This window comes from Canis lupus, chromosome 24, assembly GCF_011100685.1.
Source record: "Canis lupus familiaris isolate Mischka breed German Shepherd chromosome 24, alternate assembly UU_Cfam_GSD_1.0, whole genome shotgun sequence".
In the NCBI taxonomy this organism is placed as follows: domain Eukaryota; kingdom Metazoa; phylum Chordata; class Mammalia; order Carnivora; family Canidae; genus Canis; species Canis lupus.
Window position 1 is genome coordinate 36,329,884 of NC_049245.1, and position 14,446 is coordinate 36,344,329.

At 41.9% G+C, this 14,446-nt stretch overlaps 1 protein-coding gene across 5 annotated transcripts in view; it reads left to right on the plus strand.

The window, feature by feature from the left end:
- The window catches only part of ARFGEF2 (ADP ribosylation factor guanine nucleotide exchange factor 2), a 95,962-nt gene that overhangs the window by 60,148 nt on the left and 21,368 nt on the right, over nt 1-14,446 (plus strand). For all 5 annotated transcript variants that reach the window (XM_038572544.1, XM_038572543.1, XM_038572546.1 and 2 more), the window contains exons 24-27: nt 2,768-2,808; nt 2,913-3,082; nt 8,617-8,768; nt 13,448-13,620. In XM_038572544.1, coding sequence (XP_038428472.1) covers nt 2,768-2,808; nt 2,913-3,082; nt 8,617-8,768; nt 13,448-13,620 — 536 coding nt within the window. The remainder of the gene's footprint in view (nt 1-2,767; nt 2,809-2,912; nt 3,083-8,616; nt 8,769-13,447; nt 13,621-14,446) is intronic.

The window sequence follows — 14,446 nt, forward strand, 5'->3', positions numbered from 1 at the left end:
TTTAATACTCCTCTTACGTACATATCTGTATACTTGGTAGTGTCTCACAGGTCTGTGTGAGATTGTCTTTTTTTTTTTTATTCTTTTCTATCTTCTTTCATCACATTGCATAATATCCTTTGACCTGTCTCCAAGTTCACTAATTCTTCAGTCAGCTCAGAACTGCTCTTGAGCCCCTCCAGTGAATTTTTCATTTCAGCTTTATAATTTTCAACTCTAGAATTTGCCTGGTTATTTGTTATTTTTTAGAATATATTTATTGGGGTGCCTAGGTGGCTCAGTGGTTGAGCGTCTGCCTTTGGCTCAGGTCATGATCCCGGTATCCTGGCGGGGGGCCCTGTGGGGAGCCTGCTTCTCCCTCTGCCTATGTCTCTGCCTCTCTCTCTCTCTGTCATGCATGAATAAATAAAATCTGGCAGCCCCGGTGGCGTAGCGGTTTAGCGCCGCCTGCAGCCCAAGGCGTGATCCTGGAGACCCTTGATCCAGTCCCACTTCAGGCTCTCTGCATGGAGCCTGCTTCTCCCTCTGCCTGTATCTCTGCCTCTCTCTCTCTCTCTCTCTCTCTGTCTGTCTCTCTGTCTCTATGAATAAATAAATAAAATCTTTAAAAATATTAAATAAATAAATAAAATCTTTTTAAAAAATACATCTATTTAATATTCTCTATTTGTGAGACATTGTTCTTCAGTTCTTTGAACAATCTTAAGATAACTAACTTTAAAACTTTAGTCAGTTCAGTATCTGGTCTCCTTAGGGACAGGATCTGTTGTTTTTTGCCTGTGAACAGGCCATCGTTTGTTTCTTTACATGTCTTTTTGGTTAAAAACATATTTTAAGGGCAGCCCCGGTGACGCAGCAGTTTAGCGCCGCCTGCAGCCCGGGGTGTGGTCCTGGAGACCTGGGATCGGGTCCTGCGTCGGGCTTCCTGCATGGAGCCTGCTTCTCCCTCTGCCTGTGTCTCTGCCTGTGTCTCTGCCTCTCTCTCTCTCTCTCGCTATGAATGAATGAATGAATAAATAAATAAATCTATCTTTAAAAAAACTGATATTTTAAAAAACACTGTAACAGGTTTAGATGTCCGGTTGCCCACCACCCACCTAGGGTTTATTGTTGTTGTCATTACTATTTGTTTGTTAAATGACTTTCCTAAACTGTGTAAAGTCTGTATTCTTTTTGCATGTAGCCAGTGTCTCTGCTCCTTGGCTTTAGTGATCAGCTAAGAATTGGATAGAGACTAAGCACCTGGCTGGCTCAGTTACTTAAGCATCAAACTTTTGATTTTGACTCAACTCATGATCTCAGGGTTGTGAGATCAAGCCCTACATCAGGCTCCATGCTCAGCATGGATTGGCTCAAGATTCTCTCTCTCTCCCTTTCCCCCTACTACTACCCTCACCACTCACACTCTTAATTAATTAATTAGTTAATTAATTAAAATCTTTTTAAAAAAAGAATTGGACAAAGATTTCCTGAAATGCCTGGGACTATTACGTCCACCAGCCTTTGCTGAGGAGTTTCCATGTACGTTTTGGGGTGCCCCTTTGATCCTCAGACAGTTTAAAACTCCACCTTTGCCTTCATTTCTTGCTTGTGTGACACCTTAAGGCCAGCTAAAGATGAGAACTTAGGGCCTTTTCATGTCTTTCCTGGGTGTGTGCAAAGCCTTATACATGTTATCGCAGTCTAGATTGCCAGGAATATGATGGAGCTTTTTAAACCCTCCTGTGGGTGTCTCATTCCCAGCCTTTCCTTTAAGTTTTTGACCAGGTCCTGTTTGTCCCAATTGTGACTGCCACCTCGGGTAGCTGCAGCATTCAGCATTTACTACAGATGGCTTTTAATAAAAGCCTCAGAGAAAAGGCTGTTTGTACTGAATGAGGTCTGAGTTAAAGACAGATCTTGGAAATGGAAGTTCCCTGGGTACTGCCAGGCAGGTCAAATAGTGTCAGTTCTCAGAGACTGGTGTTTTCGGGGGAAATCCAGGACTGTTGTTTTCTCTCCTATGGAGCTAGCTTGCGGGTTTCACAGTTACTGTGACTTTCAAAGCTGTTGGTTTTCAATACTTTTATGGAGCAGAGAAGACACTAATGGAAATAGGCCAACTTAAAATATCATAATGATCTCTATTCATACCAAGATCTAGCCATTTTTCTTGAATAAACATTTTATTTTTTATTATTTTTTTTAAAGATTTTATTTATTTATGAGAGACTGAGAGAGGCAGAGACATAGGCAGAGGGAGAGGCAGGCTCCATGCAGGGAGCCTGATGTGGGACTCGATCCCAGGACTCCAGGATCACGCCCTGGGCTGAAGGCAGATGCTCAACCACTGAGCCACCCAGACGTCCCTTGAATAAACATTTTATTTATCAGCCTTTGGTTATTTCCAGAGTTCAGTCCTAAAAGAATTGGTTTTGGTTTGGTTTTGTTTTGGTTTTTTTTTGCTAGTATTTTTTGTTCATTTTACTGAAGAGCAGCTTTTTGGAGGCACTCACTCTCACTGTTGTGACATCACATGCTGTTACATTTTAATCTCCTTTCCTCCTTCTGATGTGTCGCTTTTTCTTCCTACCATTATAGCCATTTTATCTCTCAATTCATTGATCAGTTTTGTACCTGATCTTGGTTTTGTCTGCCTCAATCATTTATTTTAGTGGAAGTGCCAGATCTGAAATATTTCCTTTTTGCCTTTTCTTCAGTGTTTGAAATCGGAATGCAATTTCCAAATCTAACTTTTATTTTATTGTGTCTGGAATTGTCTTCCTAGAATTTTTACTGGATCTACCAGACTGGATGGGAATGCCATAGGTATGTATTTGTCACTCATGCATGACAACTACAGAGTCCTCTTGTTGTTACTGTCTGGCCATTACTAATTAAGCCTCGCATGTGTTGTTGGGTCTGGCCTGTAGTTGACTTTGTCCGCTGGCTGTGCGCCGTGTCCATGGACGAGCTGGCTTCCCCCCACCACCCCCGCATGTTCAGCTTGCAGAAGATTGTGGAGATATCATACTACAACATGAATCGGATACGACTGCAGTGGTCCCGAATATGGCATGTGATTGGAGATCACTTCAATAAGGTAACTCTTCAAATTCAAAAACCACTCTATTGGTGTCCAGAAAAAGGCAGGCAACTATATTCAAAGAAGAAGTGATTGAGAGTTTAAATATCTATACAGATTTCCCTGCTATACAAAAGTAGAACATTCCTGTGAAACCTTTCATAAGCCTAAATGGTATAAAGCAGAGAGGCAGTTACTACTAATTTATATGAAAACAGTTTTGGGCATTCACAAACTTCCAAAATAACCTTTCCTGGGCTTTTCTGATACCTTAGGACACATCTTGCTCACAATGCACAGAATTGAGATAAAGCCCAAATGCTCACTGATAACAGTTCAAAGCTCTGGTGGCTTGATGCTGGGATGCTGAGTGGAGTTCCGGGGAAGGGGCTTGGCAGCACCACTCTTGCTGCTGGGGCTCATGCTGCCCCTGTAATGACTCGCTGCAAAACAAATAAATGCTGAATGTTATTTTCACTTTTCACCTTTTTTTTTTTTTTTTTGTAAAAGTAAAACTCCTCTTTGTTTTTTGTTATTGTTTTTTTTGTTTTGTTTTAAGTGAAAATAGACACTAAGGTAGATCTTTCATAAAAGCAAAGCAGTGCATGGGCACCTGGGTGGCACTGTCAAGTAGACATCCAACTCTTGGTTTTGTCTCAGGTCGTGATCTTGGGGTCATGAGATTGAGCCCCGAGTCCAGCTCTGCACTCAGTGCAGAATCTGTGCAGACTCTCTCTCCTTTTCCCTCTACCCCTCCCTCCCACATAAGCGCTTTCTCTGTCTTTGTCTCTCAAATGAATGAATAAATCTTCTAAAAAAAAAAAAAAGAAAAATGGTGCAGTGTGACATTGCAAGAAGCAGAGGATACCCATAATTCGTTTCCCTGTGGAGCATATTTACATATTGCTAGAATTTACAGAGTATGAAATTAAAATTTTAGTGGAATTAAAAATACTTTAATATTCCATATCCAGGATATAGGCTAACACCACAAGAATAATATAGCCCCTGGACAAACTGGTGTTTGAACACATGGCAAATCCTCCTGGTATCTTATGAGTGACCAAAGATTAAGTTACATTTTATATAGTTTCACTATTTTTTTTTTAAGATTTTATTTATATATTCATGAGAGACAGAGAGAGAGGCAGAGACACAGGCAGAGGGAGAAACAGGCTCCCTGCAGGGAGCCCCATGCAGAACTCAATCCCTGAACTCCAGGATCATGCCCTGAGCTGAAGGCAGATGCTCAACTGCTGAACCACCCTGGTGTTCCTATATAGTTTCACTGTTAATGTCACTGCTTCATATATTCTGGCTTTCATTGCCACCACTCTTCTGAAAGTTACGTTGAGAAAAGCAACATTTATTTATGTATTTATTTTAAGATTTATTTACTTACTAATTTGATAGCGTACATGTACACACATGCTAGTCGGGGGGAGGGGCAGAGAGAGATGAGAACCCCAAGCAGACTCCCTGCTGAATGTGGAGTCTGACTCAGGGCTCAGTCTCATGACCCTGAGATCATTAACTGAGCTGAAACCAAGAGTAAGACACTTGGCCCACTGAGCTACTAAGTATTAGAATACTAATACGTTTTTATATAAGAAACAAACTAGGGATCCCTGGGTGGCGCAGCGGTTTGGCGCCTGCCTTTGGCCAAGGGCGCGATCCTGGAGACCCGGGATCGAGTCCCACGTCGGGCTCCCGGTGCATGGAGCCTGCTTCTCCCTCTGCCTGTGTCTCTGCCTCTCTCTCTCTCTCTCTCTCTCTCTCTCTCTCTCTCTCTCTCTGTGACTATCATAAATAAATAGAGAAAAAAAAAAAAAAAGAAACAAACTAGAGGGAGATGCCTGGGTAGCTCAATGGTTGAGCATCTGCCATTGGCTCAGGTCGTGATCCCAGGGTCCTGGGATTAAGGTCTGCATCAGGCTCCCCACAAGGAGCCTGTTTTTCCTTCTGCCTATGTCTCTGCCTCTCTTTCATGAATAAATAAATAAAATCTTTATTTTAAAGCTAGAGATTTGTGTGTTCTAAAACTGACAACTACTGAGAAAAAAACAAACTATACTTCTTTCTCTCCACCAGAGGTTTCATTGGGTATATATAGGCATATACACACATATATTGAACAAATTTTTAAAAATCGGGACATATATGTAGTATGTGTGTGAATGTATGCATCTCTGATGGTGTTAACTTCTTAAAGGAAAAGTAATAGCTTAATAGCACTGTTTCAAACCAAAACACACTGCATGATTTCAAAGCAGTTTTTTCACTCTGAAACTTACGTTGTAAGTTGAGATGAGAGTTGTAAAACAGATGTTTAAAAGTACTGTGAGTAAAAGACAATTTATCTAAAAGAGAATTGCTCTCTCTCTAGTGAATGGAAGAAACTTATAAAAAGAAGCAGTTTGCCACTAGGCTATAGAACAAGCAGTAGGATGCTGGTGAGCAGTTTATAGCATCTGCCAATTTCTGTGGTGTAAATAACCCCCATAGCTAATTTGAAGTTAGCACTATGATATCCCCGAGGGCGGATTGACAAAGCTTTGAGCACCATTGGCTCTTGTGAGCAGCTGCCAGCCTGCTCCAGGGTCCCACTGAACTGAGACATTGCCAAATGCAGTCTTGCTTCTGACTTGGTACATCAGCTAATCAGAGTTTTTTGTTTACTTTGTTTCTTTATCCGCTCAAAGCCAGGTACCTCCCAGCGCACCATCTGTTTAACAAACCATGTGAGGGCCTGGTTCCAGGTCATAGAGGTCACTGCTTCCTGGAGTTCACCCACATTTAATGATGAATGTCTGATGAATGTCTGGTGAAGGGTCAGGCAGTGTAGTATGTCATGCCTATCTGGAAGTGACCTTTTATCTGAACCCTCAGGGAGGACACAGCCACGAGAGCCTACACATGACCCAGAGCAACTGTGTGTTGAGTGAATGGTAGCACTGTCTTCTACATAATCAACTTGCTTAGCAACTATCTTTCTCACTATTCTGGGTAAATAACTTAGTGGACCAGTTGATGTAATTGATGTGAAATTGTTTGAGAAAGGGAATGTGAACCATTACCATTACTATACCTTATCCTATGTTCTGCTCCAAGCCTGTGACCACTGAGCTGGAGGAAATGTTGCTCATTTATTCCACGAGATGTTTCTTTCTTTTTTTTTTAAGATTTTATTTATTTATTTCTGAGAATACACAGAGAGGAGAGAGAGAAGCAGACACACAGGCAGAGGGAGAAGCAGGCTCCATGCAGGGATTCCAACACGGGACTCGATCCTGGGTCTCCAGGATCACACCCTGGGCCAAAGGCAGTGCTAAACTGCTGATCCACCTGGGCTGCCCCCATGAGATCTCTCTACGAGCAGCTGTGGAATCCTTTTTTCTCTCAGAATAATAATCCAGAAGTGCTTTGGTAAACATTTCTCAGCTCTTCAGAGTCCAGATTTCATGTTCAGTGGAATTACCTTGAGAGAGAGAATATCAGTGTATACAAGTTACTTTTCTTACCTGCAGTTCTGTTGTCAAGACTGTTGAGGTGCCAGCTCTTGGTTATCTGTGGGCCACTTGTGGACAGGCTTGGGATATAGGCTGGCACAGAGTAATTAGACATTTCATGGCTGTCACCTTCATTACCAGTGTCCATTCCATTTCAGAGCCATTAAGCACAAAGTTGTAGAAAACTCATTTGCCCCCTCTGGGGCTTTTCATTCATTCTACCACCTCAGGAAGATTTTCTCTTCCCTCTGGGGACTGGAACACATAATAATCTCATACGTTTGAAGAAGTGGATGGCTGAGTACAGCTGTAATTTAGCTTAGGATTCTAGCAAGGTCTTTGAAACTGTCCCATGTTTCTCTTCTAAAGTAGGGCACATCTGTGTCCTGGGGTGTGCAAAACTGCACGATAACGTTTGGCGTGTACTCCTGCTGCAGGAATTCCTGAATCCTGATTTTTAGGAGAGGAATATTCTTTTTATTAGTATTTAATTAAATGAACGTTACATGAACACCTTAAAAAAAATTTATTGCTAAAGCCACTTTTGACCATCATCACTCCCCACTTGGACCCTCTCCAAAGCTAATTATTACCAGTTTATGTATCTTCCCAGACGTTTTTCTATGCACCTGTATATGTATATATGTATAGAAACATTAATAGGGGATCCCTGGGTGGCGCAGCGGTTTGGCGCCTGCCTTTGGCCCAGGGCGCGATCCTGGAGACCTGGGATCGAATCCCACATCAGGCTCCCGGTGCATAGAGCCTGCTTCTCCCTCTGCCTGTGTCTCTGCCTCTCTCTCTCTCTCTCTGTGACTATCATAAATAAATGAAAATTAAAAAAAAAAAAAGAAACATTAATAATATTGTCTTGATTTATTTTGCTCTCTTGAAAAACATAATTAGTATTACACATACCATTTTGCAACCTCTTCTACTTAGCAAGAAATCTTGAAGATTTAACTATGCTATTAGTATGTATGAATTCTTCTTTTTTTAATTTTGGTAAAATACACAAAATTTTTCATTTTAACAATTTATAAAATTTATAATTTATTAGTGTTAAGTACATTCACATTGTGTGTGACAGATCTACAGAGCTCTTTTTTCCATCTTGCAGAACTGAAACTCCAAACCCATTAAACACTAGCTTTCCATTTCTTCCTCCTCTTCCCAGTATGAATTTGGCTACTCTAGGAACCTCATATAAGTGGAATCATGCAATATTTATCCTTTTGTGACTGGTTTCTTTCACTTGGCATAATGTCCTCAAGGTTCATCCATGTTGTAGCATGTGATAGAATTTTTTTCTTTTTTTTTCTTTTTAAAGCTAGATCCCCCAGGTCCCTTGGCAGGGGTTCTGGCAGGAAACATCCCCTTGCTCTGCTTATTAGGGGATTCTTCTTGAGGAAAAAGTCTGAGAAACAGCAACCAAATATATACCATAACTCCAGTCTCTAAAGTAGATAAAACAATAGATAAGTACAATTTTAAGGAAATTGAAAAGCCTCAATATTTATGGTGACTTTTTTGAAGCTGGTGATATTCATTTATAATCATTTTCTTCAGGCAACAGATATGAGCAAGCATGAAAAGGCTTTATAGAGACTTTAAAGTCTTTTGGCCGCTCCTCTATATTTTTGAATAAAATGAATTAGCACACAAGGAACTGTTTAGTGGGTATAGAGTTTCAGTTTTGCTAGAGTTCTGGAGATGTGGTGCAGAACAATGTGAATGTACTTAACACTCCTGAACTGTGCACTTTAAAATGGTTAAGATGGTAAGTTTTCTGTTTTACATACATTTAGCCACAATCTTTAAAAAAATTAAATATAACACATTTTGAAAGCTCTTTTAATTAAATTTGCAGTCACCATGAAAGTTAAAATTCCACAGGTCATGGCCAAGAAACACCTTTTTTTTTTTCTCCTTTAGTGTGTTTTTCCAGAGCACTTGTTTTGAAGGTAGACTATCCATTTTTGATGTTCAGAAGGCCACATCCACAGTTGTATTGTACTGTGCTTATCTCCCATTCCTGCTCAGGTTGGCTGTAACCCCAATGAAGATGTGGCCATCTTTGCTGTTGACTCCTTAAGGCAACTCTCTATGAAGTTTCTCGAGAAGGGAGAATTAGCCAACTTCCGTTTCCAGAAGGATTTTCTGAGGCCCTTTGAGCATATCATGAAGAAAAACAGGTATGTGCATTGTTCTGGAAGACCCTTGGTCAAATTCCCTATTGGAGGCCTAAAACAGACCTCTAAGTTTAATCGCTAAGATTTGTGTGTGACCTTTCCCAGACAGATTACACCACCACAACTAGTAGAAACTTGCCATGCGTCCTTACTGGGGTGGATGCTGAAGTTGTTCAAAGAAAGCCACTGTGGAGGCATACTAAAACAAGGTCAAGAATTATGTGACCCATCATTTCTGCCCCAGGGGGATGATAGAAGAGATCAGGACAGCTGTCCCTCTGAAGCGCTCACCCTGTTCATTTGTTCACTTGACCTGTATTTATTGCAGCCTTCCAGATGCTAGGTACTATTCTGAGTGCCAAGTATGCAGCACCAAGGAAAACAGTCAAAAATTCCTGTTTTCTTCTGGCCCTGATTTAATCATCATCGCGGCTGGGTACACCAGTGTTCATTTTCATAGCCTCTTTACCTTTATATGTGTTTAAATTTTCCATAATGAAATTGAAACAGTAAATCCTTGTTTAGGGGCCCCCGCATGGCTCAGTTAGTTAAGCACCTGCCTTCAGCTCAGGTCGAGATCCCAGAGCCCTGGGATCGAGCCCTGTGTGTCCGGCTCCCTATTCAGCGGGGAGCCTGCTTCTCCCTCTGCCACTCCCTATACTTGTGCTTTCTCTCTCTCATTCTCTCTCTCTAATATATAAATAAAATTTTTAAAAATCCTTATTTATAGTCCAGTGAGATAGATGGACAAGTAAATAAATGTTTAAATCAAGGTAAGGAGATAGAAGTAGAAGCATTCCTCTATACAGGGCAGACACCCAAGATGCATTTGGTAAATTGACCCTTAAGGAAAGTGTGGAACAAGCCAGGAGTGACTGTATGTGGTCTTGGGAAGAGTGTTGTGAGCATAGGGAAGAGAAATAAAAACCTTGCAGCAGAGTATTCTTGGCCTAGATAAGGAGGAGCAAAGAGGCCAAGGTAGCTGGGCAGAGTAAACAAGACAAAGTCCTGGAGGATGAAGCCCTAGTGGTAGTAGAGTGCCTAGATCATGGAGAGCTGTCAGCCTTAGTAAGCACTTTGCCTTGTTCTCTGTGAAAGAAGCCATCAGAGGCTTTTGAGCAGAGAAGTGAAATGGTCTGACATATGTTAAGGGATGATCCTGCATTCATCCATGCAAAATGGAAAGCCAGTGTAATTATTCAGATTTGGACCAGGGATGTGAGGCACCATGGGATTGGATTCTGCATACATTTTGAAAGGAAAGCCTACAGCACGTGCTGATGATTAAGGAATTAATTTGAAATAAAGCAAAACTTTGTAAGTCATACAAAATATTTTCTTAAAAACCAGATAGCACCTACAAGAATGTTACAGTCAATATTGGTACAGCCACAACATAAAATACTGTGCAGCTGTTAGATGTTCACATTGTTTATGACACAAGAAATACTTAATAAAGGTTTAGTCAGGGACGCCTGGGTGGCTCAGCGGTTAAGCGTCTGCCTTCTGGCTTAGGGCGTGATGCTGAAGTCCTGGGGATAGAGCCCCACATCAGGCTCCCTGCGTGGAGCCTGCTTCTCCTTTGCCTATGTCTCTGTTTCTCTCTCTCTCTCTCTCTGTCTCTCATGAATAAATCTTTAAAAATAAATAAATAAAGTTTTAGTCAAAAGGGCAGGTTATATAGTTGTAAAATATAATAATAAAGACCATTGTTTGAATCTCTCCATGTGAAATATCATGCTGTCACATAAAGGAGGTTTTTGTTTTTTGTTTTGTTTTGTTTTGTTTTTTGAGATTTTTATTTATTTATTCATGAGCGACATGGAGAAGCAGGCTCCCTCTGGGGAGCCTGATGTAGGACTAGATCGCAGGACCCCAAGATCACAACCTGAGCTAAAGACAGTTGCTTAACCACTGAGCCACCCAGGCGGCCCTTTTTTTTTTCCTTCCATTGTTTTTTTTCTACATTTTCCAGAATGTTTACTGTTATTACATTTTGTTTTTAACAATCAGGCAAAAGCATTTTACTTTTTTATTTTTAAATAGGCACTATGCTCAACATGGGGCTTGAACTCACAACCCTGAAATCAAGAGCTGGATGCTTAAACGACTAAGTCACCCAGGCACCCTGAAAAGCATTTTTTTTTTTTAAAGATTATATTTATTTGTGAGAGAGAGAGAGACTGTGAGTGGGGAAAGGAGCCTAGGGAGAGAGACAGGCAGACTCCATGCTGAGCATGGAGCTCAGCACAGGGCTCAGTCTCACAACCCTGAAATCAGGAGTCAGATGTTTAACCAACTGAGCCATCCAGGCACCCCCCCCCCCCGAAAAGCATTTTAAACAGCACATATAGTAGGACGCCTGGGTGGCTCAGTTTTATGAATGTCTGACTCTTGATTTCGGTTCAGGTCATGATTTCAGGATCCTGAGATTGAGCCCCATGCTGAGCACACTTAGTGGGGAGTCTACTTTTGAGATTCTCTCTCTCCCATTGCCACCCCCCCCCCCCAATCCCACTCATGCTGTTTCTCTCTCTCTCTCTCAAATAAATAAATCTTTAAAAAGTCCGGGACGCCTGGGTTGCTCAGTGGTTGCACATCTGCCTTTGGCCCAGGGTGTGATCCTGGGATCTGGGATTGAGTCCCCACATCAGGCTCCTTGCAGGGAGTCTTTTTCTCCCTCGTACTGTGTCTGGCACGCTCTCTCGCTCTCGCTCTCGCTGTGTGTCTCATGAATAAATAAAAATCTTAAAAAAAAAAAAAAAAGTCCATGTGGTTTTTCCCAAAGAGCTGCTTTTCTTCCCCATGCGGGAAGCAATCATGAATTTGCTTATGTTAGGTATTAAAGTCACCTAGGTATGTAGTCCGTTCTTTGTTATCTGTGGGTGGCATATTTACTTTGTGAACTTTTAGCTAAGTTTTAACTCTGTTTTGACTTTCTCCTTGCCTTCTCTAAATGACCTATTATCAGTATCAATCCGACAGATGAACATGAATGTTACCCTAAGCCAGATGAAATTTGCAAGTCAAGTCTGCAATCCCAAAACCACTCTAATGGCTTTCAAACCTAGTGGTGTGTGGAAGAGATAGGTTTGTGTAGCCTTGATTCTTGTAACTATAATAGAGCTCACCCCATAACTGCATGTGTCTTAAGACATACCTGCTCATCTTTTGCAAATATCCAAGTAACACTGTTGAACCTTGCAACTGCTTCAGAAAATGGGCCATTTTTTCTATCTTCAGGTTTCATTTTGTAATAAATTTAAAATGTGTAATTTTAAGTTATATATACATATTCCCACACACACATATATATGTGTTAACCATACACATAGATAATCTCTGCCTAAAAATCTAAGAGGAATCTAAGAATTTAGGAATGGTTGTCTCTGGATGGCAGAGTATTATTAGTATAAAAGTTTTCAGCCAGAAAAACTGGCCAACAATGCCATGAACCACAAAGTCGTGCATTGTTAGTTAACAAGTCTGAGGCAGACAGTCCCAACTTTGGTTCTATAGCCCAAATTGTCATTGAGGGTGGAGCTTCTTTCTGTCCCTTTGTTTGGCTGTCCACAGGAGCACTCTATCTTTGAGCCTATTGTTTTGTGAAGCTGAACAGAGGCTCTGGCTCCAGGCATCACGCTGTGTTCAGTATGGGGATATCAAGAACAGGGGCAGAGCCTACCTTGTGTATTCCTTGTAATACAAAAATAAAACCATAGTAGAAACCACTCCTCTTTCTATTCCCAGATTTTCTCTTACCTGTAATTAAAACAGGTCATGTAGTTTCCCTGGCTGTAAGAGAGGCTAGGGAATTGGGGAGATGGCAGATGAGTCAAGATTGTCATATTGTCTTGTCCTGTTTATGATTGGTTCCCTGAGGTCAGGCATGTTGCTGCCTGGATGAAATCAGAGTTCTGTTTTCAAGGAGGTGGGAGGATGGCTGCTGGGAAAGCTTCTGTCTGCCATGGTGATTGTCTTAATGTTTTTTCTTTTTGTTAAATCTAATTTAATTTTTTTTTAATGAATGTGGATTACTATGTGCTTTTAAAAATGTGGTTTGGGGATCCCTGGGTGGCGCTGCGGTTTAGCGCCTGCCTTTGGCCCAGGGCGCGATCCTGGAGATCCAGGATCGAATCCCACGTTGGGCTCCCGCAGCATGGAGCCTGCCTCTCCCTCTGCCTGTGTCTCTGCCTCTCTGTGTGTGTGCCTATCATAAATAAAAAAAATAAAAAATAAAAATGTGGTTTGAGGGCAGCCCGGGTGGCTCAAGCGGTTCAGTGCCGCCTTCGGCCCAGGGCCTGATCCTGGAGACCTGGGATCAAGTCCCATGTCCCGCTCCTTGTATGGCGCCTGCTTCTCCCTCTGCCTGTGTCTCTGCTTCTCTCTCTCCTCTCTGTGTATTCTCAGAAATAAATAAATAAAATCTTTAAAAAAAAAAATGTGGTTTGAGGGGAGTGTGCCTAGGTGGCTCAGTCAGTTAAATATCCCACCGTTGATCTCAACTCAGGTCTTGATCTCAGGGTTATGAGTTTAAGCCCCATGTTGGGCTCCAAAAAAAATAAAATAAGAGAAAGAAAAATGCATGTTTTTTTAATGTGCTGCTTCTAAGTGGTGGTGTAATTAGTTTTCTTCCTACCATTCAAAGTACAGATGACATGGCTGCTCCATTCTTTCCTTAGATCTCCGACCATCCGGGACATGGTGATCCGCTGCATCGCCCAGATGGTAAACTCACAGGCAGCCAACATCCGCTCAGGCTGGAAAAACATCTTTGCTGTATTCCATCAAGCAGCCTCGGATCATGATGGGAACATTGTGGAGCTGGCCTTCCAGACCACGGGCCACATCGTCAGTAAGTGGCTCTAATGTCCCACCTGCAAGTCTAAAAGGATGACCACTTATTGCCTGTTTTACTCCCCAGAGGGCTTCCTTGTTTTAGACCTACTGTGATATGTTAATATGCCAGCTGCTGTTCTGAGCTCTTGACATGTGCTTAGACATATTCACAAAAACCCTGAGAAGGAATATAGTTGACCTTCATTCACCACCACAAAGCCAGTGCTCCCGGCACTTTTGTGGTCATTTGTGGACATGTGTGTGCATTTAGCAGGGAAGTACTTGAGTCACTCAGGGACGTGTTAACAAGGTTAACCAGGGTTAACAAGGTGACCCTCTGCCTTCTTGTTTCAGCTCTCTCACTATAAATAAGTACATGTCCTTTCCGTGGTTTACTTACTGCCACATTTTTTTGCATTTCTGTTTTTTTGTTGGAGACTTCACCATTTAAAATGGCCCTCCCTGATTGGGCAGCCCGGGTGGCTCAGCGGTTTGGTGCTGCCTTCAGTCCAGAGCGTGATTCTGGAGACCCGGGATCAAGTCCCATGTCAGGCTCCCTGCGTGGAGCCTGCTTCTCCCTCTGTTTCTAGCTCTCTCTCCCTCTCTCTGTGTGTCTTTCATGAATAAATAAAATATTTTTTAAAAAAAGATTTAAAAAAAATAAATTAAATGGCCCTGATTGGGCAGCCCGGGTGGCTCAGTGGTTTGGTGACACCTTCAGCCCAGGGTGTGATCCTGGAGACCTGGGATTGAGTCCCACGTCGGGCTCCCTGCATGGAACCTACTTCTCCCTCTGCCTGTGTCTCTGCCTCTCTCTCTCTCTGTGTCTCTTATAAATAAAT